Raw genomic sequence first — 24,238 nt, 5'->3', positions numbered from 1 at the left:
TTGTTCTCTTAAGGGAGAATGCTTCAACATACCTATTTCCATTTACCAACTCTTGGCTATAGCTTTGAATGTTATCACATGCCAAGTGCTCATCCGATACTTTTTAAAGGACACCAGCACACTTGGTAGTGGTGCAACCGAGCCACACTCGGTGATGGTCATTGAAGTATACCCAGTGTCTGTTGTCTATTTGGAAACATGACACTTGGGAGCACTTTGGTAAAACCGAACGGAATGAAGTGGTGTGTGATCTCTTCCATGGCTGCTGCTTCTCTTTCTGTTTCCCGCTCTGCATCTCATGACAGCACTTCTGTTTGCAGGTGGAACAGGCTTGAAGAGCCAAATGGCCTCCTCCTGCTCCTATTTTTCTATATATTACTCAATCAATATAGCAGGGCTCCACAGTGATCCAATAGGAAAAAATACAAATGCATACCATTTCCTTCCCCTTTAATTTGAATGTCCCCAAAACAGTTCAGCATAAATAAAATTCAATAAGCCACTCATTATTAATAATCAGATGGTCTGGATGTTGTTGCTCTCAAAATGGTTGATGGCAAACCTTTGGTGTCGTCTTTTGTCTTCGCACTGTTGTGAACTTCTAACATCTTCACCTTACCGCTGACGTCATCAGTGGTTCTATTAACTGACATTGACATAGGAACTGGAGGTTACCTCTGTGTCTGGACAGAGGATGAGGTATTGACCTCCTCAACGATGTCTGATTGTGTAGGGGTTGTACAAAAGTCCAATCTTGGTGGATCTATTTTCCCAGCCAGTAACTGGTCTGCATATCTCCTCCAGATAATGTAACTCCTGGCCTGGACAGTGTAAGAGTCAGGTCCAGTTTACAGAGATTGTGACGGGAACCAATTTTTTCCCCTATGGAGTAGTTCCAAGCCAAAACTCCTTGTCCTTGGTGGAAAACTTTGTTTTGCCATGCATTCCTGACATTCCACTTGTGCTTGTAATTGCTGCTGCACAATCTCCTTAGTTTTTATAAGTTTTAAAAGATCAAATGCAGAACACAGCATGAGAATTTGAGAGTGAGAGAGATGTTTTGGCTTGCCGGTAGTCCTTATTGCATTGATCTGACCACTTCCATATCTTGTTCTGGTATGAGAGGTTATGTAATGGTTTTAGAGTTGTTTCCAAATTGGGACAAATCTTCCATAATAATTCAACAATTCCAGGAAGGAATGCATTTTGATGTGCAGGAACCTCTGTGATGGACTTAACCATTGAAGGAGATTTGTGAAGGCCAGCATCATAGTCATCAGTGGTGTCAGTCACGTGTCCAGATAGCAAACGAAAGATTGAAAGAACTCACATTTGTCCTTACGGATGCTCCATAGAACCACAGAAAAGCTACAGCACAGAAGGAAGCCATTTGGCCCATTTTATCCGTGCCAGTCCAAGGACACCCAGGTGCTCTTTCTAATACCGCCTTCCTGCATCCAGCCCATAACCCTGTAGTTTACAGCACTTAAGGTTCAGATTCAGATTCATTTTAAAAGAGTTTAGAGTCTCTGCCTCCACCACTAACTCGGGCAGTGAATTCCAGGCACCCACCACCTTCTGAGTCAATACGTTCTTCCTCATGTTCCCTCTGCACCTACTGGTTTTGGCATGGTTTTGTAAGCCGGAGGTCGTGCCTTACAAATTTGGTGGAGTTTTTTGAGGAAGTGACAAAAACGGTTGACGAAGGAAGGGCCGTGGATGTCGTCTATATGGATTTCAGTAAGGCATTTGACAAAGTCCCTCATGGCAGGTTGGTTAAAAAGGTTAAGGCTCATGGGATACAAGGAGAGGTGGCTAGATGGGTAGAAAACTGGCTTGGCCACAGGAGACAGTGGGTAGCAGTCGAAGGGTCTTTTTCCGGATGGAGGTCTGTGACCAGTGGTGTTCCGCAGGTCTCTGTACTGGGACCTCTGCTATTTGTGATATATATAAATGATTTGGAAGAAGGTGTAACTGGTGTTATCAGCAAGTTTGCGGATGATACGAAGATGGCTAGACTTGCGGATAGCGATGAACATTGTCGGTCAATACAGCAGGATATAGATAGGCTGGAAAATTGGGCGGAGAAATGGCAGATGGAATTTAATCCAGATAAATGCGAAATGATGCATTTTGGAAGAACTAATGTCGGGGGGAGTTATACAATGAATGGCAGAGCCATCAAGAGTATAGAAACACAGAGGGACCTGTGTGTGCAAGTCCACAAATCCTTGATGGTGGCAGTGCAGGTGGAGAAGGTGGTGAAGAAGGCATATGGTATGCTTGCCTTTATAGGACGGGGTATAGAGTATAAAAGCTGGAGTCTGATGTTGCAGCTGTATAGAACGCTGGTTAGGCCACATTTGGACTACTGCGTCCAGTTCTGGTCGCCGCACTACCAGAAGGACGTGGAGGCTTTAGAGAGAGTGCAGAGAAGGTTTACCAGGATGTTGCCTGGTATGGAGGGTCTTAGCTATGAGGAAAGATTGGGTAAACTGGGCTTGTTCTCCCTGGAAAGACGGAGAATGAGGGGAGACCTAATAGAGGTGTACAAAATTATGAAGGGTATAGATAGGGTGAACAGTGGGAAGCTTTTTCCCAGGTCGGAGGTGACGATCAAAGAACAAAGAGAACAAAGAACAGTACAGCACAAGAAACGGGCCCTTCGGCCCTCCAAGCCTGTGCCGCTCCTTGGTCCAACTAGACCAATCGTTTGTATCCCTCCATTCCCAGGCTGCTCATGTGACTATCCAGGTAAGTCTTAAACGATGTCAGCGTGTCTGCCTCCACCACCCTACTTGGCAGCGCATTCCAGGCCCCCACCACCCTCTGTGTAAAAAACATTCCTCTAATATCTGAGTTATACTTCGCCCCTCTCACCTTGAGCCCGTGACCCCTCGTGATCGTCACTTCTGATGTGGGAAAAAGCTTCCCACCGTTCACCCTATCTATCCCCTTCATAATCTTGTACACCTCTATTAGATCTCCCCTCATTCTCCGTCTTTCCAGGGAGAACAACCCCAGTTTACCCAATCTCTCCTCATAGCTACGAGGGGTCACGGGCTCAAGGTGAGAGGGGTGAGGTATAACTCAGATATCAGAGGGACGTTTTTTACACAGAGAGTGGTGGGGGCCTGGAATGCGCTGCCAAGTTGGGTGGTGAAGGCAGACACGCTGGCATCGTTTAAGACTTACCTGGATAGCCACATGAGCAGTCTGGGAATGGAGGGATACAAACGAAGGGTCTAGTTGGACCAATGAGCGGCACGAGCTTGGAGGGCCAAAGGATCTGTTTCCTGTGCTGTACTGTTCTTTGTTCTTTGTACTGTTGCTTATCTTGAATCTATGTCCCCTGGTTCTAGAATTTTCCAACAAGGGAAACACTTTTATCCTGTCCACTCAAACTCTTCCCCTCTTAATTTTGAATATCTCTATTAAGTCACCTCAAAGCCTTCTTTGTTCCTTGGAAAATAACCCCAAGCTATCCAATTCCTCTTCATAGCTACACTTTTCTAGCTCTGGCAACATTGTTGTAAGCCTCCTCTGCACTCTGTCCAGAGCAATTATGTTCTTCCTGTAACATGGTGACCAGAACCGCACAAAATAATCCAGTTGTGGCCTCACCAGTCTTTTACATAATTCCAACATTATATTGTTACTTTTATATTCTATACCTCTGCCAATGAAGAATAGCATTCCATATGCCTCCCTTACAACCTTGTCTATTTGAACTGCTGCCTTTCGGGACCTTTGTACTTGTATGCCAAGATCTCTCACTTTGTTCACCCTTCTTCATATATTACATTTGTCGTGTATTCCCTATAACTAGATCTCCTTAAACGCATTACTTCACACTTCTCTCTGTTATAATCCATCTGCCACTTTGCCACCCATTCCACCAACCCATTGACATCGTTTTTTTCAGATTATAGCTATCCTCCACACTATCCACGACTCAGTCAATCTTTGTGCCAGCTGAATATTTTCCAATCATTCCTCCTATGTTCACATCCCAATCGTTAATATGTAACACAAACAGCAGGGGTCCCAACACTGAACCCTGTGGAACACCGCTTGAAACAACTTTCCATTCGCAAGGGTATCCATCGACCATTACCCTTTGTTTCCTGTTACTAAGCCAACTTTTGATTCCATTTGCCACATTCCCCTGTATCCCATAGGCTTTTACTGTTTTGACTAATCTGTCATAAGAACAAAGAAAATTACAGCCCAGGAACAGGCCCTTCGACCCTCCAAGCCTGTGCCAATCATGACTAAAAAAAACCTTCTGCCCTGGCTTGTCCTGGAGTTCTGTTAAACAACTGTTCTAATGAAAGCTATATAGCTATATCTCTGACCAATGATATATCAACCTCCCTTGTCACTGTTCCTTGTTCTAATGGGCAAACGTGAGCTGCAGCTGCACATCATTCAATTAAATGGTCCTTGACTCTTTTCTGGGTCTACTTTAATCAAGAACTGTGGTTTTCTCACAGCCCTGTGTGACTGAGATACAGCTTGCAGCTTATGTGATTTTTAAACTTGTGTGATTTATTAACCCTTTCAGTTCCCCCTTTGGCCATTGAGTGACCACCCAAAAAGGCCAATATGATGAGAATACCTTTCCAAATCCTTTGGGTGGCCCGTCATCCAGATGTCAGGTGGTATCCTAAATGCTTCTGCTGTAAATTTCAGCTTCTGATTTTCCCACTTCTTCTTCCTTACAGGAAACCATGGGAACATAGCAAGGTACTACCAGAGCTGACAATTCAGCTAACTTTCTTTGATAACAGCACATTATGGTGGCCCAGAATAACATTACCCCTGTCTCTATGGTCATCCCTATCCTGATGATTTCCCACCAATTAGTGAGGCTGTTCCTGGAATAAATGTGTCCCACGACTGATGTGTTCCTGATTCTTTCAGTCTGGGTCGCTAGGTTCACCTGTACGGAGTACAGGAAAGAGACAGAGAAACTGGTGCGACGACAATAATCTCTACCTCAATGTCAGCAAAACGAAGGAGATAGTCATCGATTTCAGGAAGCGTAGGGGAGGACATTCCACTGTCTACATCAACGGGGGCAAAGTGGAAATGGTCGACAGCTTCAGGTTTCTAGGTGTCCAGATCACCAACAACCTGTCCTCCAAGTCACTCCATGCTGATGCTATGGTTAAGAAAGCCCACCAACATCTCTACTTGCTCAGAAGACTGAGGAAATTTGGCATGTTGGGTACGACTCTCACCAACTTTTACAGATGTATCATAGAAAGCATTCTTTCTGGTTGTATCACAGTTTGGTATGGCTCCCGCTGTGCCTAAGACCACAAAAAACTACAAAGAATCGTGAACGAAGCCCAGTTCATCACGCAAATCAACCTCCCATCCATTGACTCTGTTTACACTTCCCGCTGCCTTGGAAAAGCTGCCAGCATAATCATGGAAATCATGTACGCGGGACAAACTCTCTTCAACCTTCTTCCGTTGGGAAAAGAATGCAAAGGTCTGAGAACATGTACCAACTGACTCGAGAACAGCTTCTTCTCTGTTGCCATCAGACTTTTGAATGGACCTACCTCATACTAAGTTGACCGTTCTCTACATCCCAGCTATGACTGTAATACTACATTATGCACCCTCTCCTTTGCTTCTCGATGTATGCTTTGTCTGTATAGCGCGCAAGAAACAATACTTTTCACTATAATAATACATGTGACCATCATAAAACAAATCAAAACCAGCATATGTCCCTTATAGGTCTTCTTTGGAGCATCTGACATATTTATGGGTAATTTCCATTTCTTGCATGGTCTGTCGGATCACTTTCCCTGGTGTCTCTTCAGTGTTAATGATCGGGTCATCCCACCCAAGTATCAAACAAGTATCCCGACATTTTTCTGTGTAAGTGGAATTCTTCCACAGTCAATGAGTCTCGCGTGCAGACCAAAATTGTGATTACTTTCAGAAAGTAAATCCCCTGATATAATCTCTGTTTTTGGGGGGGAGTATGCACCACTGCGTTGGGCCCACCTGCACTGCTTTAAATGCCTACTTCAATGTTAAGATATCAACGATGATCTTGCTGGTGTTCCCTAGAGGCTCAAGGGTCCGGCAAGCACACACTATGTAATGCTCTGATTCTGAACAGCACTTTATCATGCTCAAATATGCCAGACCCCCCATCCTTATGGGTCGTATATCCTTTGGGTCCGACTTGGTGAACCCAGTCCTCTTCCTTTGTCCCTAAGTGATTCATAACTGTATCCATACAGATCCCATTGGATGTACTCTCCTGTGATATTGCCATGATAAACTTCAGAGCTCCTTTTACTGGGCCCCCCCACCCAGTTGAGTGACCATCAATTTATGTTTGCCTCAATGGATGTTAAGAACATTTATATCGGGAGACAAATAAATGTCAAGGACTGGTTCCAAATCCTAAATCTTCTATGTTAGACCTAACCTCATCTATCAGATCTCTGGCGAGATTGTCGCATGCCTGCCCTTTGACCTGGGCTTCAGTGGTATTGATCATTCCTTTGGTTACATGACTAAACGTTTTTAGGATTCCCTCACCGTGTAGGTCTGTGGTGGTGAATGTGTACTCAGTTCCATAGGCTCCATACAGTCGTCCCTTTCCAATTTACGTGGAAACCCAGGAGGAATAGCCTTTCAGTTCAGACAGTGGCATAGTGATTAGCTTTGCTGCCTTGCTGCGCCAGAGACCCATGTTCAATTCTGGCCTTGGGTGATTGGCTGTGTGGGGTTTGCATGTTAGAAAATAAAATGGGCACGGACATTAACAGGTCAGAAAGTGATGTGAGACCAATGGACGCAGCTGACTGCTAAGTCCTGGTGGGTATTTCCAAACTATATTAAATTGAAACTCATTGTTTAGGCAAGGGTAGGGAATGATTTGCTTTATTTCTTTTTTTAAAAAAAACTTAGTTTTTAAACTTAAAAGATTTAGTCATGGCAGGAGAACTCGAAGCTCTTCTTGCTACATCCAAAGATGTGCGGGTTAGGTTGATTGGCCATGCTAAAAATTGCCCTTAGAGTTCTGGGATGCGTAGGTTAGAGGGATTAGTGGGTAAAATATGTAGGGATAGGGGGGTAGGGACTGGGTGGGATTGTGGTCGGTGCAGACTCGATGGGCCAAATGGCCTCTTTCTGTACTGTAGGGTTTCTATGATTCTATGATTCTACATGAAGGAGGTCGGGCACATTTTCAGTGCCTGGGGCCAGCATGTGTGCAGGAAGTGTCTCCAGCTGCAGCTCCTGGAAACTCGAGTTTCGGAGCTGGAACGGTGGCTGGGGACACTGTGGAGTATCCGCAAGTCTGAGAGCATTGTGGATAGCACATTTAGGGAGGTGGTCACACCGCAGCTGAGGGGATTTGAGGAAGGAAGGAAGGGAATGGGTGACCACCAGGCAATCCAAAAGATGTAGGCAGGTAGTTCAGGAGTCCCTTGGAATCTTGCTCATAAATCGGTATTCCATTTTGGAGGCTGGTGTGAGAGCTGGCTCCTCCAGGGAGTGCAGGCAAAGCCAAGCTTCTGGCACCACAAGCAGCCTGTCTGTACAGGATTGGGGGGAAGAGAGGCAGAGAAATAGTAATAGGGGATTCTATTGTCAGGGGTACAAATAGAGTCAACATGGCTCCAGGATGGTATGTTGCCTCCATGGTGCTAGGGTCTGGGATGTCACTGAACAGCTGCAGGGCATTCTGAAGGGGGAAGGTAATAAGGCAGAGGTCATGGTACATGTTGGTACCAATAACAGATAGAAAGAGGGATGAGGTCTTGCATCAAGAATTCAAGGAGTTAGGAGGTAGACTAAAAGAAGCAAGACTTTTTGGGTTGTAATCTCGGGATTGCTGCCTGTGCCACATGCTAGCAAGCGCAGAAATAGGAGGCTGGTACAGATGAATGCGTGGCTTAAGAGTTGATGCAGGAGGGAGGGTTTTAGATTCCTGGACCTCTGGGACTATTTCTGGGGAAGGTGGGACCTGTACAAGCGGGACGGTCTACATCTGAACCAGAACAGGACTAACATCCTTGCAGGATGTTTTGCTAGTGCTGTTGGGAGGAGTTCAAACTAATTTGCCATTGGGAGGGGACACTGACTGTTAGAATAAGGGCAAGGATTCATACTGCAAAACAATTAAGTTGGAGGGAGTGTAGCTGTATTAAGTTTCAAGGGAGTAAGGCCAGACTGGATGGCCTCTGCTTTAACACCAGGATTATTGCAGGCAAAATGGATGAGTTGAGGGTAATGATTGACACGTGGAAGTATGATGAAGTAGCTATCACAGAGACTTCGTTGAAGGAAGGACATGATTGGAAACTCAACATTCCGGGATATAGAATTTTCAAGTGAGACAGGGGAGGAGGTAAAAGAGGAGGAGGCATTGCATTATTAGTTAAGGAGTCAGTAACTGCAGTAAGGAGAGACGATATCTTGGATAGGGCATCAAATGAAGCTTTGTGGGTAGAGCTTCGAAATAAAAAAGGGACAGCCACATTGTCAGGTGTTTATGAAGACCCCCAGATAGTCAGAGGGGTATTGAGGAGCAAATACATGCTCAGTTTGTGGAGGTGTGTAAAAACAATAACAACCGGGTTATTATTTTAGGTGATTTCAACTTTCCCAACATTAACTGGATCATGCATGGTGTTAAGGGCTTGGATGGAGTAGATTTCTTGAAATGTGTACAGGAGAAGTTTTTAAATGAATGTGTGGAGGGTCCAACAGGGGAAGGAGCTGTGCTGGACTTAATTCTGGGGAATGAAGCCAGACAGGTGGTTGAGGTGGTGGTGGGAGAGCATTTTAGTGACAGCAATCACATCATGGTACAAATTAAGCTTGTTATGGACAAGGAAATAGACAAGCTGCAAAAAAAAAGTTTTGGATTGGGGGACAGCAGATTTTAGTAAAATAAGACAGGATCTGGCCAAGGTACACTGGGAATAGTCACTAACTGGAAAATCTACAGAGGAGCAGTAGGGGACATTCAAAAAGAAAATGGGAAGGGTGTAAGCCCAGCATGTTCCCTCTATGGTGATAGGTAGGAATAACAGGCCCAGAGAACCATGGATGACCAGAGATATTCAAGATACAATGAGAATGAGGAGAAAGGCTTTTAAAAAGTACAAGGGGGAGCAAATCAGTGGAGGCATTAGTGAGATATAGAAAGTGCAGGGTGGAGCTTAAGAAAGAAACTGGGAATGCAAAGATGGGATATGAGAAAGCTCTAGCTGGTAAAAGTCATGAAAATCCCATTCTATAAGTGTATCAATGGGAAGAGGATTAATCAGGGAAAAAGTCGGGACGATTAGGGACCAAGGAGGCAATCTGGAGGTGGAGCCGAAGGACATTGGTAGAGTGTTGATGTATACTCCACATCTCTCTTCACCCAAGAGAAGAGGGCGATGGTATGGAATTCATGGAAAGAGACTGTGAAGTTCTTGAGCAAAATGACATAGGGTAGGGCAAACAAGGTATTGGAACTGTTGGCAGCCTTAAAAGTGGATAAATATCCAGGTCCAGATGACTTTATAGCAGAACATTTAGAAAGCAGTGGCAGGATCAGACGGTCAGCATGAATTTATGAAGGGGAAATCATGCTTGACAAATCTGTTGGAATTCTTTGATGATGTAACGAGTAGAGTTGACCAGGGGGAGCCAGTCGATGTGATATATTTGGACTTTCAGAAAGCGTTTGACAAAGTCCCGCATAAGAGATGATCACGCAAGATTAAAGCGCATGGGATTGGGGGAAGTGTATTGAGATGGATAGAAGACTGGTCGGCAGAGAGGAAACAAAGAATAGGAATTAAAGGGTCCTTTTCAAATTGGCAGGCAGTAACTAGTGGGGTGCCACAGGGATCGGTGATGGGACCCCAGCTATTTACTATCTATATTAGTGATTTGGATGAGGGACCAAAATGTAACATCTCAAAGTTTGCAGATGATACCAAGCTCGGTGGGAGGGTGAACTGTGATGAGGATGCAAAGATCCTTCAGATTGATCTAGACAGGTTGGGTCAGTGGGCAAATCAATGGCAGATGCAGTATAATTTGGATAAATGTGAAGTTATTCACTTTGGAAGCAAAAACAAGAAGGTAGATTACTACTTGAAGGCTATAAATTGGGAGGGGGGAGTGTGCAGCGGGATCTGGGTGCCCTTGTGCACAGTCGCTGAAGGTCAGCATGCAGGTGTAGCAAAGGCAAATGGTATATTGGCCTTCATTGCAAGAGGTTTCGAGTACAGGAGCCAGGGATGTGCTGTTGCAATTATACAGGGCCTTGGTGAGGCCACATCTAGAATATTGTGTGCAGTTTTGGCCTCCTTTCCTCAGGAAAGGAGACCAAAACTTCTCTCGAGGGATCGCATTGAAGGTTTACCAGGCTGATTCTGGGGATGACAGGACTGATGTATGAGGAGAGATTGATCAGGTAAGGATTGTTTTCACTGCAGTTCAGAAGAATGAGGGGAGATCTCATAGAGACTTATAAAATTCTAACAGGACTAGACAGGGTAGATGCAGGGAGGATGTTCCCTATGGTGGGGGAATCCAGAACCTGGGTTACAGTTTGAGGATTCAGGGTAGATCATTTGGGACGGAGATGAGGAGACATTTCTTCAGCCAAAGAGTGGTGAGCCTGTGGAATTCATTACCACAGGAAGTAGTTGATGCCAAAATATTGAATGTATTCAAAGGACAGCTACATATAACACTTGGGGTGAACAGGATCAAAGGTTATGGAGAGAAAGCAGGATCGTGCTGAATGGCGGAGCAGACTCGGAGGGCCAAATGGCCTCCTCCTGTTCCTATCTTCTATGTTTACTCTCTGACTTCTATGAGCAAGCCAATTTTGAATTCAAGTGACCAAGTCACTGTGGATCTCATGCATCTTAATCTTCTTTATGAACCTACCATGAGGGACCTGTCAAAAGCATCCACTGCTCTACCCTCATCGATCACCCTTTGCCGCTTCCTCGAATAAATCAATCAGCATAGGAAGACATGATCTGCCCTGAACAAAGCCATGCTGACTTTCCCTAATTAGTTCCCTGTGTCCACGTGGGTTTCCTCGGGATGCTCTGGTTTACTCCTACACTCCAGCTGTATAGAACGCTGGTTAGGCCACATTTGGAGTACTGCGTCCAGTTCTGGTTGCCGCACTACCAGAAGGACGTGGAGGCATTAGAGAGAGTGCAGAGAAGGTTTACCAGGATGTTGCCTGGTATGGAGGGTCTTAGCTATGAGGAAAGATTGGGTAAACTGGGGTTGTTCTCCTTGGAAAGACGGAGAATAAGGGGAGATCTAATAGAGATGTACAAGATTATGAAGGGTATAGATAGGGTGAACAGTGGGAAGCTTTTTCCCAGGTCGGAGGTGACGATCACGAGGGGTCACGGTCTCAAGGTGAGAGGGGCGAAGTATAACACAGATATCAGAGGGACGTTTTTTACACACAGGGTGGTGGGGGCCTGGAATGCGCTGCCAAGCAGGGTGGTGGAGGCAGGCACGCTGACATCGTTTAAGACTTACCTGGATAGTCACATGAGCAGCCTGGGAATGGAGGGATACAAATGATTGGTCTAGTTGGACCAAGGAGCGGCACAGGCTTGGAGGGCCGAAGGGCATGTTTCCTTTGCTGTACTGTTCTTTGTTCTTTGTTGTCCAAAGGTGTGTGGGTTAGGTTGATTGGCCATGATAAATTGCCCTTTTGCCTCAGGGTCATTCGCAGGAGAAATGCGTGGGGCTATGGGGAAAGAGGCTGTGTGGGATTGTTGTCGATGCAGGCTCAATGGGCTGAATAGAACATAGAAAAAATACAGCACAAACAGGCCCTTCGGCCCACAAGTTGCGCCGGTCATGCCCCTACCTACCTAGGCTTCTATATAGGCTTACCTATAACCCTCAATCCTATTAAGTCCCATGTACTCATCCAGAAGTCTCTTTCTTAAAAGACCCTATCGAGTTTGCCTCCACCACCACTGACGGCAGCCGATTCCACTCACCCACCACCCTCTGAGTGGAAAACGTACCCCTGACATCTCCTCTGTACCTACTCCCCAGCACCTTAAACCTGTGTCCTCTCGTAGCAGCCATTTCAGCCCTGGGAAAAAGCCTCCGAGAATCCACCCGATCTATACCTCTCAACATCTTGTACACCTCTATCAGGTCACCTCTCATCCTTCGTCTCTCCACCTGCACAGTCGGGATTCTGAGTTGTTCTGAATTAACTACCGAGTTTGTACTCCCAAACAATCCCTCGATATCTCCCAGTATGTTCCTTTTATCTTGTATCCGTGATTCAGGAACAATTCTGTAAGTATAATCACCAGTGATTCTCTGCAGTTGGACTTTCGCCTATATAATGGCGTTTGAATGATCATGGCATGTTGAATGTAAGATTGCTAATAAACCCGAAACTTTGTAGATTACCCCTAGAGATACCTTTGACACATCACGTAGTAAGGTTTTAGCTTTCCCAACCCGAACTAACCCACTTAGTGGTGGGCATTGGGTAGGTTTTTGATATCCACAGGTATTAAGCTGGCAACATCTAATATCTCTACAATCAAGTCTTATCTATTACATGTTTACATAGTTCTTTACAATACTGGCCTTCAAGGCCAGGTTCTGTGTCATTAAATAAATATTTCTATGAAGCCAGCATTTAAATCGTTTATCATTTTAATATCCAAATTGCCCCGAGTCTTTTTATTTGAGTCCCATCTCAGAGGGTGTTATGAAGGCTGCCCCTTTTACTTCCCTCTCAAATTGCCACTCAATGGGGTGGTTATGGTGCCAGGTTCCTATCCTTTCTCAGACTATCCACAAACTGGATTAATGATTTGGATTGGCATACCTGGCCTTTCTAGCGGCACAAAAACCTTGCGCTCTGTCTCAGTTCCTCTGCATGAAGGCACAATTACTTGTGCCCAATGATTGATGGGGGTCACTTGATCCGATATCCAGATGTTGGGTTTTATTTATCCACTCTCCTGTTTCTCCGATGGGTAACTGAACATCAGGGTCCTAATACGTTTTTAACAGAGTATAATGCTTCCATCAACTTCCTGTCTTTGTATTTACAAATGCGCACGTATCACCTGTCATAATTATCTTGTACGGTCCATGCCACTGCGGTTGGAGACCACTGCACTCCGGTCCCACCTTTACCATCGCCTGTTGCTCACTTGTGGTACTCTTGAATGATTGACTTGATGCTCCTTTCTGCCTGACACTCCCCATCTGCAGATCATCTCAATCAATATCATTCGAAATAACATTATGCATGAACTTAATATTCTTCAGCTCCCCATTTATCTGTATCCATCTTGTGGATATTCCTTACCAGGCTTATTTGCTACTAGGCCCTTAATTTGTTCCAACCCAAATTATTTACTCTTTCACTTTAATTTTACCTTTTATTTGACTTGTCCCAATTGTTTTGAAATCAGTTTCTCTATGGAGTGTGTGTCAGTACCGTGATCATTTAATTGTGCTGTTTGACTCTACTGGCCCCATTAGCCATTCGTGCTATATTGTTTGTCAAGTAATCTGAGACTTGCTCATCAATGTATAATTGTAAGTTCTTCCAAACACTTGAATGGGTCTAATTTAAACTGGTTTCCTGCATATTAGTTACTTCACATGTAACTCGTGTACACACTTATGCATTATCTCAGTATTGTGCCAACACCTTGACTTTCAGGCGATCTTATCAAAATATTTTGAAGTCTTTACTCATCTCTCCATGTATGGTCTAAATGCTTTGGATGAGGGTCAGAGTATGAAGTTCTGTTCTCTTAGAAAAAAAGACTAGGACACAAATATTACCACAAGAAAGCTATCAGTTTATTAGCCCATCTATAAACAAACAAAGAACAATACAGCACAGGAACAGGCCCTTCGGCCCTCCAAGCCCGCGCCGCTCCCCGGTCCAGGATTGAATCCTGAATCCAGGATCCCCGCCCAATTTTCCAGCCTATCTACATACTTCCTTTCCTTTCGCGAGAATATACAAAGGTGCCAGATCGAAATGTTCCACTAAATTGCACCCAATATCCCAATTCCATTTGCTGATAATTTTTGGTAGCATTTTTAAGGTAGCTTGCAAACAGCACATTTTTCCTTTGTCAAAATTGTCTCAAATCCAAACAACAGTGTTAGCTTTCAAATGTCCATTAATGCCTATCTTATCTTTTTTTAAAAACAAAAACTTTGTTCCTACATCCATAGAAATCACTTAAACTGTTTCTTTTTTTTCCTCTTAGAATCCCTTTAAATGTCTTTTTTTTTATCACATTGCATTCTCGTCATCCATCAAATAAATCCTACCTTCAATTCTGTCCTACACTGTTCAACAATTGTCCATCCTGTTCTTGGCTCTCCACTCACTGTATTGTAACTCGTTGACAAGCATGGTCACATCAGCTCCCCTATATTTGCTCTTTTATTACTCTGTTCACTTTCTCATATCTCATCTTCACATCACATGATCCCTTCCCTCAGTGTTCATCTATTCCACTGGGTTATTTCCCTTGTCCCTAACTATAATAATCTGCCAATTTGGTGGCAGGAGCAGACTTTCCCATTGAGCCTTCCTCGCATCTGACACAATTTTCAACCTTCCCATGTTTAAAATTTGCACCAGGGTGTGCTCTGTGTGTAGAATCACTTCTCCCAGCATTGTGATTGGTTCACTAACTTTGACCACCCACACCACACAGTCCAACAAGAATTTTGTTGGGTTACTATGGCAGTGTAAAAATTCCCATTATTATCTGGCAGCCCTAAAGTCGATGCAGTTGTTAAAAGTTGTCCAATAGTGGTGAATGTAACCTGGCACTCTTTTGTAATTCCTCACTGGATGCCCCCCCGCCCCCTTTTTTAAACCAGATTTTGTTTCAGGTTGAAGATTGCTTCTCTATTGAAAGTATACAAATAAATTCTTGAATGTCTTGAAGTTATTGCAAATCTTGCTTTATTTGCAGTTACCTGCAAAACAAAACACAAAAGATCTATCCTGCTTGGGTCAGAATGGGTTAATTAATCTGAACACATCTGATGATCCAAAACTTAAAAATGTAGTAATTCCCAGTTCCTGCAAAAAAAATCTTCAGCAATGATGAACTTCACCTGTTAACAGACGAGAGTTAATTCTCTATTGTTTTAAAAAGGCTGGAATAATGTTCTCAAATGGCGGACATTACGTCATCTCCCATTGTCTGGAATCGTTTCTATTTAACAATCTCTGCTTTCAAACTCTTTTCCCCAGTATCTCAGTCCACAATTTTCTTTTCATGGTGCCAATTGTGCCAGAAATAAATCTTTCGACCTCGCAGGAAGTTTTAGCCCAAGATCAATCCAACACAGGATTTGTTATCATTTTCAAATATCCCAAATTTTAATCAACCATTACAATTAAAACTATCTCATTCTCACATGTGTGAATTTGTATTGAGATTAAAATTCCCACGTTTCTCAAAATATTCTGCAATCATGCCTGTGGCCATTGAATCATGAATTCAGGTCTGTATCTTATGAAAAGAAAACTTCATTAACTTCCTCTTTCTTTTATCTATTTGACTTAAATCACAAACTATGATCACAAAATTATACTGAAAACATTAAAGCTTGAAACATACAACTTGCAAATATTATCCAAACATAAGCAGAGAAACTTAGCACACACTTTAAAGCAACAATGAATTCTGTAAGTATTCTCATGGTTCTGTTTTTAACCTTCTAAATTCTTGTAATTAGAAACTCAAGATAAAGTTAATTTCCCAGAAAGTTAACTATTTAACAAATGTAGCCTTGTAGCTTTCAAACAAATCACTTGTTCTTTATCTGGGATTGATGTGACAACATGATAAAATACTTTTTCCAAATCTTTTAAAATTTCCACATTTAACTGGTTCCCATAAATCCACAATTATAAACTAACACAGACGCGAACTAGCATGGCCAATCCACCTAACCTGTAGATCTTTGGACTCTGGGAGGAAACTGATACCCAGAGGAAACCCACACGAACACAGGGAGAATGTGCAAACTCCACACAGTCACCCAAGGCTGGGATTGAACCCGGGTCCCTGGTGCTTTGAGGCAGTAGTACTATCCATTGCACCACCGTGCTGAGCATCCTTTACTCATGTCCACATTAACCCACTAGTTCTCCATCGCTCATGTGAAAAGGTTTCTTTTTCTGACTTTTCCTCGCTGAAACTTTGTGTGGCTCTGCAACCGCACATCCATAGTCCATAGCACTGGTTTTGTTGTATGTTTGGAAAATGACACTCGGGAGCACTTTGGTATTTCCAACTCTACGTCTCATAACATCACTTGCATTTGCATTTATTACTACATTATTATAACAGGGCTTCACAGTGAGCCAATACGAACAAATACTAGAGTCATAGAGGTTTACAGCTTTTCCAAGTAGTGTTCAACATGGAGGAGTTCTAATTCTCAGCTGAGGGAGGAAGGTGGTAGGTAGTAATGAGGAGGAAGTTTCCTTGTCCATGTTTGACCTGATGCCAAGAGATTAAATGGAGTCCAGACCATTCATGATTTAAAGCACCCCGTTAAATCTCTTGTATACTTTCTCAACTTTAAGTTTCTGCATGTAATTGATTCATTCGTTCCTGATAACGTTCTTACACCTTTCTATGAGGTCCTCTCCAGGTCTTTACATCTTTGCAAAAATGTAGCATCCACAGTTCTCTAGTTGAGGCCTAATCATCATTATTTTTGAACATAAAAAAGAAAAGCAAAAATGTTACATTCAACTATGCTCTTATTAATAAGACCTGTTTAATCGGACAGGATCCCACCTGTTTCTTTTAGCAAGCTTTGAAACATGTCCTTCCAATTTCCAAGATTAATGTAGCACCTTTAATACAATAAATAATGCAATAATACTTAGTCAATGAAGAATATTTTAAGGAGCATGTTGAAGGAGAAAAATTAGATTGAGAGTATTGGGGAATACATCCCTGGAATTAAGGCCCAGGTATGGCCTTCAGTGACGTAAGCAGGTAAAATCTGATGCTAAAAATAGTTACTCATCTCTCAGAAGATGCTGAGAGTTTATGTCATTAAACTTATTTTATACTTTCAGATATTTACTTGTAACATTTGGCTTAGATTGCAGCTGATGAACCAGCACCAAAAGGATGCAACAGTTTTGTAGCTGTCCATGGGGAACATACCTGCCATACTGGTGAAATCAAGAAGCTTCTCAAAAGAGCAGCTAATAGGTATACAGCATATGTATGCTCTTGTATATGCATGACATTTTATGTTCCTCAGCTTCTCAATAAATTTCAATTCAGAATTAGGTAAAATATAAATCATGGAATGTATTTAGATATGAAATTATCTCATTGCTGCTACGTACAGAAACATTTTGTGAATTTTTCATTGATTAGTATTATGGGGCTTTTTGGTGTTTAGCCTTTTCATTTATTAAATTTTGTTCCCATCAAATGGCTAGACCAAGTCATTCACAACATTTTATTTGAGCTGTATAGCGAGGACTCTGGGAAGCCAGCTAGTGGCCAGCCAGAGTACAGGATTTAGCATTAAACAGGCAGATATGCTTTCAGATTCGAATACAAGTAATTAACATATACCAATCAAACAAAGAACAATAAAGAACAAAGAACAGTACAGCACAGGAAACAGGCCCTTCGGCCCTCCAAGCCTGTGCCGCTCCTTGGTCCAACTAGACCAATCGTTTGTATCCCTCCATTCCCAGGCTGCTCATGTGACTATCCAGGTAAGTCTTAAACGATGTCAGCGTGTCTGCCTCCACCACCCTACTTGGCAGCGCATTCCAGGCCCCCACCACCCTCTGTGTAAAAAACGTCCCTCTGATGTCTGAGTTATAAGTCCAAAGATGTGCGGGTTAGGTTGATTGGCCAGGTTAAAATTGCCACTTAGAGTACTGTGATGCGTGGGTTAGTGGGATTAGCGGGTAAATATGTGCGGGTGGGGCCTGGGTGGGATTGTGGTCGGTGCAGACTCGATGGGCCGAATGGCCTCCTTCTGCACTGTAGGGTTTCTATGATTTCTATGATTTATACTTCGCCCCTCTCAGCTTGAGCCCGTGACCCCTCGTGATCGTCACCTCCGACCTGGGAAAAAGCTTCCCACTGTTCACCCTATCTATACCCTTCATAATCTTGTATACCTCTATTAGATCTCCCCTCATTCTCCGTCTTTCCAAGGAGAACAACCCCAGTTTACCCAATCTCTCCTCATAGCTAAGACCCTCCATACCAGGCAACATCCTGGTAAACCTCTGCACTCTCTCTAACGCCTCCATGTCCTTCTGGTAGTGCGGCGACCAGAACTGGACGCAGTACTCCAAATGTGGCCTAACCAGCGTTCTATACAGCTGCATCATCAGACTCCAGCTTTTATACTCTATACCCCGTCCTATAAAGGCAAGCATACCATATGCTTTGTTCACCACCTTCTCCACCTGTGTTGCCACCTTCAAGGATTTGTGGACTTGCACACCTAGGTCCCTCTGTGTTTCTATACTCCTGATGACTCTGCCATTTATTGTATAACTCCTCCCTACATTATTTCTTCCAAAATGCATCACTTCACATTTATCCAGATTAAACTCCATCTGCCACCTCTCCGCCCAATTTTCCAGCCTATCTATATCCTGCTGTATTGCCCGACAATGCTCTTCGCTATCCGCAATTCCAGCCATCTTCGTGTCATCCGCAAACTTGCTGATGACACCAGTTACACCTTCTTCCAAATCATTTATATATATCACAAATAGCAGAGGTCCCAGTACAGAGCCCTGCGGAACACCACTGGTCACAGACCTCCAGCCGGAAAAAGACCCTTCGACCACAACCCTCTGTCTCCTATGGCCAAGCCAGTTCTCCACCCATCTAGCCACTTCTCCTTGTATCCCATGAGCCTTAACCTTCTTAACCAACCTGCCATGTGGGACTTTGTCAAATGCCTTACTGAAATCCATATAGACGACATCCACGGCCCTTCCTTCATCGACCGTTTTTGTCACTTCCTCAAAAAACTCCACCAAATTTGTAAGGCACGACCTCCCTCTTACAAAACCATGCTGTCTGTCACTAATGAGATTGTTTCGTTCTAAATGCACATACATCCTGTCTCTAAGAATCCTCTCCAACAACTTCCCTACCACGGACGTCAAGCTCACCAGCCTATAATTTCCTGGGTTATCCCTGCTACCCGTCTTAAACAACGGGACCACATTCGCTATCCTCCAATCCTCAGGGACCTCACCCGTGTCCAAAGAAGCGACAAAGATTTCCGTCAGAGGCCCAGCAATTTCATCTCTCGTCTCCCTGAGCAGTCGAGGATAGATGCCATCAGGCTCTGGGGCTTTGTCAGTTTTAATGTTCCCTAAAAAACCTAACACTTCCTCTCTTGTAATGGAGATTTTCTCTAACGGGTCAACACCTCCCCCCGAGACACTCCCGGTTAACACGCCCCTCTCCTTCGTGAATACCGATGCAAAGTATTCATTTAGGATCTCCCCTATTCCCTTGGGTTCTAAGCATAATTCCCCTCCTTTGTCCCTGAGAGGTCCGATTTTCTCCCTGACAAGTCTTTTGTTCCTAACGTATGAATAGAATGCCTTAGGATTCTCCTTAATCCTGCCTGCCAAGAACATCTCGTGACCTCTTTTTGCCCTTCTAACCCCCCGTTTGAATTCTTTCCTCCTCTCTCTGTATTCCTCCAGAACTCCATCTGTTTTCAGTTGCCTAAACTTAACGTACGCCTCCCTTTTCATTTTAATCAGACCCTCAATTTCCATGGTTATCCACGGCTCTCGAATCCTACCTTTCCTATCTTTCCTTTTTACAGGCACATGCCTATCCTGCAGCCTTATCAATAGTTCCTTAAAAGACTCCAGGTGTAGGAGTTATCCCCTTGCACCTATTGATTTGGTTAGGCATAAGATACTAATGTTAAAAAAACCAATCACAACCATTGCACGTCTGCTTAATTATTACATGCAATCAGTGCAAAGGTTTGAATATGTTAGCTGACCTAATTTATTATTGTTACAAGTTATCCTTAACATCCCAGCTTGTGTCTGGGTCTGTAGATACCAATTGTCTCTCCCATGTCCAAATGCCTGATTTAACGATTTTTCTTTTCAGACTAAGGGTCTTTGTTAGATAAACTAACTTATAACCTCGGGTTTCCTCCCTTGTAACTGGGCCTTGATGCTAATCTGGGTCAACTTTAATAAATGTCAGTGGTTTCTCTTATTACAGCTTGTGATTTTTAAACGTCTGTGATTATTAACCCTTTCAGTTGGTATGGCCGCTGTTGTTTCCCTCCCTTTCTTTAGCTTACCATGACAAACTTCCTTTAAAATTCATTCCACCCACCCTCAATTTATATCTTTTTCAGGTTTCTCTTCTGTCGCCCTCCCTCATGCACTATCTGAGCTTAGAGTCATAGAGCAATACAGCATGGAAACAGGCCCTTCAGCCCAACTGGTACACGCCGACCATGGTGCCCTCCCCGCTAGTCCCAATTGCCCTCGTTTGGCCCATATCAATCTAATCCTTTCCCATCCATGTACTTATCCAAATGCTGTTTAAATGTTGCTATTGTACCTGCCTCAACCACTTTCTCTGGCAGCTCATTCCATATAGGCACCACCCTCTGTGTGAAGAAGTTGCCCCTCAGGTCCCTTATAAATCTTTCCCCTCTCACCTTAAACCTATGCCCTCTAGTTCTCAATTGCCCTTCCCTGGGAAAAATACTATATGTATTCATCCAATATGTGCCCCTCTGATTTTATACACTTCAATAAAGTCACCCCTCATTTTCCTATGTTCCAAGGAATAAAGTCCGAGCCTGCTAATCTCTCCCTATAACTCAGGCCTGTCCTGGTAACATCCTCGTAAATATCCTTTGCACTCTTTCCAGTTTATCAATGTCTTTCCTATAAGAAGGTGACCAAAACTGTACATAAAACTCCAAGTGCGGCCTTACCAACGACTTGTACAACTGTAACACAATGTCCCAACTCCTATACTCAATGCTCTGACTGATGAAGGCCAGTGTGCGAAATGCCTTCTTCACCACTCTGTCGACCTGTGATGCCACCGGCCTCCAGACTGAGAAATAACCTTCGACCATCACCCTCTGCTTCCTACCATCGAGCCAATTTTGAATCCAATTAGCTAGCTCTCCTTGGATCTCATGCAATCTAACCTTCCAGACTAACCTGCCATGCAGGACCTTGTGAAAGGTCTTGCTAAAGTCTATACGAATAGCATCTACTGCCCTACCCTCATCCATTCTCTTGGTTACCTCTTCAAAAAAACTCTGAAAGATTCGTAGACATGACTTCCCATGCACAAAGCTGTGCTGACTATCCCTGATCAGACTTTGACTATCCAAATGTTGGTAGATCCTGTCCCTCAGAATCCCCTCCAGTAACTTACCCACCACTGATGTCAGGCTCACTGGCCTGTAATTCCCTGGCTTGTCTTTGCTACCTTAAACAACGGAAGAAGACTAGTCATCCTCCAGTCAAGGGAAAAGAGATGATGTAAATATCTCTGCAAGGCCTCTGCAATTTCTTTGATAAAAGCAAAATACTACTAATGCTGGCAATCTGAAACACAAATAGAAAATGCTGGACATACTGAGTAGGTTCAGGTTGATGACCTTTCATGAATTCAGTCATCATCCAGAAACACTAACTCTGTTTCATTCCACAGATACTGCCTGACCAACACAGTATTTCCAGCATTTTTTTGTTCTTCTGTCAGGATGTACTTTGACAAGGAGAGAGTAAATTCACCTTGTTAGCAAATAACTTTTGCATTCTGCGAAACCATTCATTTCATTACATTATACAAACCCTTTGTCATTTTTCAACTTCCAACTGTTGACATTTTAAAGCCAGGGTGCATGCCCTATTGATATCATAGAATCAAAGAATCCCTATAGTACAGAAGGAGGCCATTTGGCCCATTTAGTCTGCACTGACCACAAACTCACCCAGACCCTATTCCTGTAACCATCTGTTATCCTGCTAATCCCCCGACATTAAGGTCAATTTAGCACGGCCAATCAACCTAAACCACACATCTTGGACTGTGGAAGGAAACTGGAGCACCCGGAGGAAACCCACGCATTTTCTGGGAGAGATTGTCATAATCATATATTTGTTTATTGAATGAAGTCCATTCAACTTAATTTGTTATTTGAGAATTGTTAAAGCAGTTAAACTGTTTTTTTAAATGCAGGATAGATCCTAGAATTTCAACCTCATTTCTGTTTTCAGACCCAAGCCATACTTGTTTAAAGGGGATCATACATTTCCAACAAAGAAAACTGAAGCTCCAGTTGCCATTTTGTACGCTGAAATTGGTACAAAAGAATTTTCTAAATTCCACAAAATTCTGTCTGAGAAGGCTGGCAAAGGGGAAGTTATTTATGTTCTGCGCCATTATGTGCAGGTATGTGCTAAAAATTTGGTTTGCATGACTTTCATAAATATAGAGTCATAGAGGTTTACAAGTTCTTTGACAAAGGGTCATCTGGACTCTAAATGTCAGCTCTTTTCTCTCCTTTCAGATTTTGCCAGACAACTGAGATTTTCCAGCATTTTCTCTTTTGGTTTCAGATTCCAGCATCCGCAGCAATTTACTCCTATCTTATTGAAGTCCACATAGACTACATCTACTGCCTTGCCCTCATCGACCTTCCTGGTCACTTTATCAAAGAACTCTAATTTGTAAGGCATGATATCCCATGCACAAAGCCGTGCTGACTACTTCTAATCAAACCCTGTCTTTCCAAACATCTGTATATCATCCCTCAGAATCCTCTCTCGTGATTTAGCCACCACAGTTGTTAGGCTTGCCAGTCTATAATTCCCAGGTTTTTCTTTGCAGTCCTTCTTAAATAAGGGCACAACATGTGCTACCCTCCAATCTTCTGGTACCTCCCCCATGGCTAATGGTGATGCAAACATCTCGGCCAGGGCTCCCACAATTTCTTCTCTAGCCTCAGGCAGTGTTCTTGGATATACCTGGTCAGGGCCAGGAGATTTATCCACATTCATACATTTTAAAATGTCCATCACCTCCTCTACTGTAATGTGAACTGCCCCCAATATATGACCACTAACTTTTCCAGGTTCCCAAATCGTCATGACTTTCTGCCCTCAAGCAAGCTACTCCAATCAACCCTTGCAAGCTCCTATCTATTTCCATCAAAATTCACCTTGCCCCAATTTAGAACTTGCACCACCTGTGAACCAGTTTTGTCCCTTTCCGTAACTATTTTAAAATTAATAGAACTATGGTCACTGGTCCCAGAGTGGTCCCCCACTGTCACCTCAGTTACTTGCCCTGCCCTAATTCCCAAGAGTAGGTCAAGTTTTGCCCTTTCCCGAGTAGGACCCTACACATACTGCCTGAAAAAGCTTTCCTAGATACACTTATTTTCAGGTGATTACAGGCCAGTGAGCCTTATGTCAATGGTAAGGGAATTATTGGAGAGGATCCTTCGAGACAGGATTTACTCACTTGGAAATAAGTGAACACATTAGTGAGAGGCAACATGGTTTTGTGAAGTGGAGGTCGTGTCTCAGTAACTTGATTGAGTTTTTCGAGGAAAGGTCGAAGATGATTGAGGGTAGGGCAGTAGATGTTGTCCACATGGACTTCAGTAAGGCCTTTGACAAGGTCCCTTAGAGCAGACTGGTACAGAAGGTGAAGTCGCATGGTATCAGAGGTGAGCTGACAAATGGATACAAAACTGGCACGGTCACAGCAGACAGAGGGTAGCAGTGGAAGGGTGCATTTCTGAATGGAGGGCTGTGACAAGTGGCATTCCTCAGGGATCCGTGCTGGGACCTTTGCTGTTTGTAATATATATAAATGATTAGAGTCATAGAGGTTTACAGCAATGAAACAGGCCCTTCAGCCCAACTTGTCCATGCCGCCCATTTTTTAACCGCAAAGCTAGTCCCAATTGCCCGCATTAGGCCCATATCCCTTTATACCCATCTGACTCATGTAACTGTCTAAATGCTTTTTAAAAGACAAAATTGTACCCGCCTCTACTACTACCTCTGACAGCTTGTTCCAGACACTCACTACCCTCTGTGGAAAAAATTGCCTCTCTGGACCTTTTGTATCTCTCCCTTCTCACCTTA

At 43.4% G+C, this 24,238-nt stretch overlaps 1 protein-coding gene across 1 annotated transcript in view; it reads left to right on the top strand.

The window, feature by feature from the left end:
• uggt2 (UDP-glucose glycoprotein glucosyltransferase 2) overlaps positions 1-24,238 on the top strand; it is a 608,113-nt gene that overhangs the window by 93,141 nt on the left and 490,734 nt on the right. The window contains exons 5-6 of the mRNA XM_078221650.1: positions 17,176-17,288; positions 22,358-22,532. Coding sequence (XP_078077776.1) covers positions 17,176-17,288; positions 22,358-22,532 — 288 coding nt within the window. The remainder of the gene's footprint in view (positions 1-17,175; positions 17,289-22,357; positions 22,533-24,238) is intronic.

Source organism: Mustelus asterias, chromosome 10, assembly GCF_964213995.1.
Source record: "Mustelus asterias chromosome 10, sMusAst1.hap1.1, whole genome shotgun sequence".
Classification (NCBI taxonomy): domain Eukaryota; kingdom Metazoa; phylum Chordata; class Chondrichthyes; order Carcharhiniformes; family Triakidae; genus Mustelus; species Mustelus asterias.
The sequence above is the reverse complement of the archived record's forward strand: the minus strand, read 5'-3'. Positions and strand labels throughout refer to the sequence as shown.